This window comes from Salmo salar, chromosome 11 (assembly GCF_965601325.2).
Source record: "Salmo salar chromosome 11, fSalSal1, whole genome shotgun sequence".
Lineage (NCBI taxonomy): Eukaryota > Metazoa > Chordata > Actinopteri > Salmoniformes > Salmonidae > Salmo > Salmo salar.
The window spans coordinates 88,233,391-88,235,800 of record NC_138301.1 but is presented as its reverse complement, the minus strand read 5'-3'; the positions used below and the strand labels follow the sequence as shown (position 1 = coordinate 88,235,800).

The 2,410-nt window shown below is 43.9% G+C and overlaps 1 protein-coding gene across 1 annotated transcript; it reads right to left on the bottom strand.

Moving 5' to 3' along the window:
- Window positions 1-370: 370 nt before the first annotated feature.
- LOC106563105 (complement C1q-like protein 2) lies at window positions 371-2,039 on the bottom strand. The gene is made up of 4 exons (XM_014128330.3): window positions 1,650-2,039; window positions 1,281-1,322; window positions 1,037-1,171; window positions 371-807 (listed from the first exon to the last, which is right to left on the bottom strand). The coding sequence occupies exons 1-4, from the start codon at window positions 1,948-1,950 to the stop codon at window positions 518-520; spliced, it is 768 nt and encodes a 255-aa protein (XP_013983805.2). The 5' UTR covers window positions 1,951-2,039; the 3' UTR covers window positions 371-517.
- Between the last annotated feature and the right edge of the window lie 371 nt (window positions 2,040-2,410).

Sequence of the window (2,410 nt, the reverse complement as noted above, 5' to 3'; positions counted from 1 at the left end):
TTCAGTGTTCCTGCAGCTTGTCATTATGGCTCCTCTGTGGTGATATATGACGTGTGCACGCGCATCCACAGGATACACACACAACGTCAGTACAAAGGTAAGACAATGGCCTTGGCCGCAGCGGGCCTGTTGTTTAGACGTCGTGTCGTTGATTCAGCCTCTCTGGCAGCAGCAGCGAGCAGCTCAGCCCACAGGATTTCCATGGTGTCAACTGACTGTCACAGCACAGGGACCAGCAGCACACTAATACCCTCTCATAACATTACATTAGGTAATGCCCTAGCTAGTGGCCTCAGGAGAAATTTACAGATCCAAATAAATCTGCTTCAACACTTTAGTCAGGAAGGGGCCAGAAAACCACCAGATAAAATACAGTAAGCCAATTCACTTTAATTTTCGTTTCACTCTTATACAGTTATGATGTATTTGTTTTGAAAACCTATACCGTGTGGCCAAATGAATATCTTGTCAATCAAGTCTAATCTTTACAAAACCTCAGTTAAATCAACTGGTCTTGTTACACGGTGAACAGTAGGAACCCAGTAAAGGTGTTATAGTTATTAATGTCATCGTAGACGACCCTGTTAGCCCAGAGCTGGATGTAAACACTGTCTCCCACCTCCAATTGCACTACCGCTGCGTTGCTAGCGCTTTCGTGGACATTCATACTGTCATCAGTGTTCCATGTAGTAACCAGCTTCTCACTGTTCTTCATCAGAGACACGACAGAGTTGGGACGGCCGGAGTTGTTGCTGTACATGGAGTAGCGGAAGCAGTACATCCCTCTGACCATGGCTGTGAAGATGCCTATGAAGGAAGATAAATAACACTACCTGATTGACAACGCACACACACGCACACTCACACACACACACACACACACACACACACACACACACACACACACACACACACACACACACACACACACACACACCACACACACACACACACACACACACACACACACCACACACACACACACACACACACACACACACACACACACACACACACACACACACACACACAGTACCTGTAGCAGGATTGTAGCTACTGCCGGAGTTGGAGAAGACTCTTTTGTACTGTAAAGGGGTATTGGTGGTGAAGGGTCCAATATTCCCACCGCCAGAGTCTCTGAGAGCAACAGAGAATGCCACTTTTGCCTGGGCTGGGGAACGAATGAAGGAATGAATTAATGAACGAACAGTCAAGTAGATATCAAGAAGGACATCGATAGATAGATGCCACTTTGAGGAAGAGTGGAACCTTGCTCTTACCAGGTGATAAGCTCTTCAAGGCTTTCAGTTCTTCCTCTTGAGCTGTTATAACAGAAAATATTTCGTAATAAAACCTCAACATTACAGTGTAGTAAAGACTCAACAAATTTTTATTATTATTATCATTTTTTTTAAATTGAACCTTTATTTAACTATGCAAGTCAAATAAGAACAAATTATTATTTATAATGACAGCCTACACCGGACAAACCCGGACAACGCTGGGCCAATTGTGCACCGCCCTATGGGAATCGTATTCAAAATAGTAATCAATAAGACAAAGTTAAAATCAATGAAATAAGAATAAGTGTATGAAGCTGTATATCACTTCACAGAATGCTTTGCTTGTTAAATCTCTGTGCTACTTACCTGTATTCACTTTCTTCAGCTCCTCCACCTGACTCTCACTGCCCTGTAGCTTGGTCTCCACAGCTCCCAGTTTCTGTCCCATGGCCCCAAAACTTTCCTTCAGGGCAGCCTGCGTCTGGTCCATGGTTCCTAATCTCTCTTTCATGGCTGCAAGTTCCCTGAACAGGGCACAGGTGTCGGGCAGACAGACAGCTAGACTAGCCCCAGTCCCCTGGTACCCCTCACTGTCCCGATTATCACCCAGTCCCCTGGACAGGCAGCAGCACAGAGACAGCAGTAGCAAGGCTAGAACTTCCTTCATTCTTATTATATATTCTGCAAAAGACTAGAATGTTCTGCGTAGTCTTAAAGAACTGACTGTTCTGCGTAGCTCGAGTGCTCCTCTTTATGCTGTCCCACTACCCAGGGTTATAAAGGGGGCTGGCGACAGAGAGGACTACGTCACTCAAAGTTATGTTGTGATAACATTGTATGTGTGTGCAGGGTTGAGAAACTCTCGTCTACTTTAATGTAATTAAGTGTAATTCCTGAACATATGAGGCAGGAACAAAAACTCCCCAATTTCCAAGCACACTTCTTGTGTTTATATATTGCCAACCTGTCAGGTTTGTGTCTGTGGAGGGTTGTGAAATTCCGGAAACTTTAAAACCCTTTTCATGGAATATTTTCACATTTATTGTAGAACATTAGAAATCTATGTTTTAGATTGTTTATATGTGCGATCATGGTATCCACAAGATACTAGTAATGTTATTGGACCA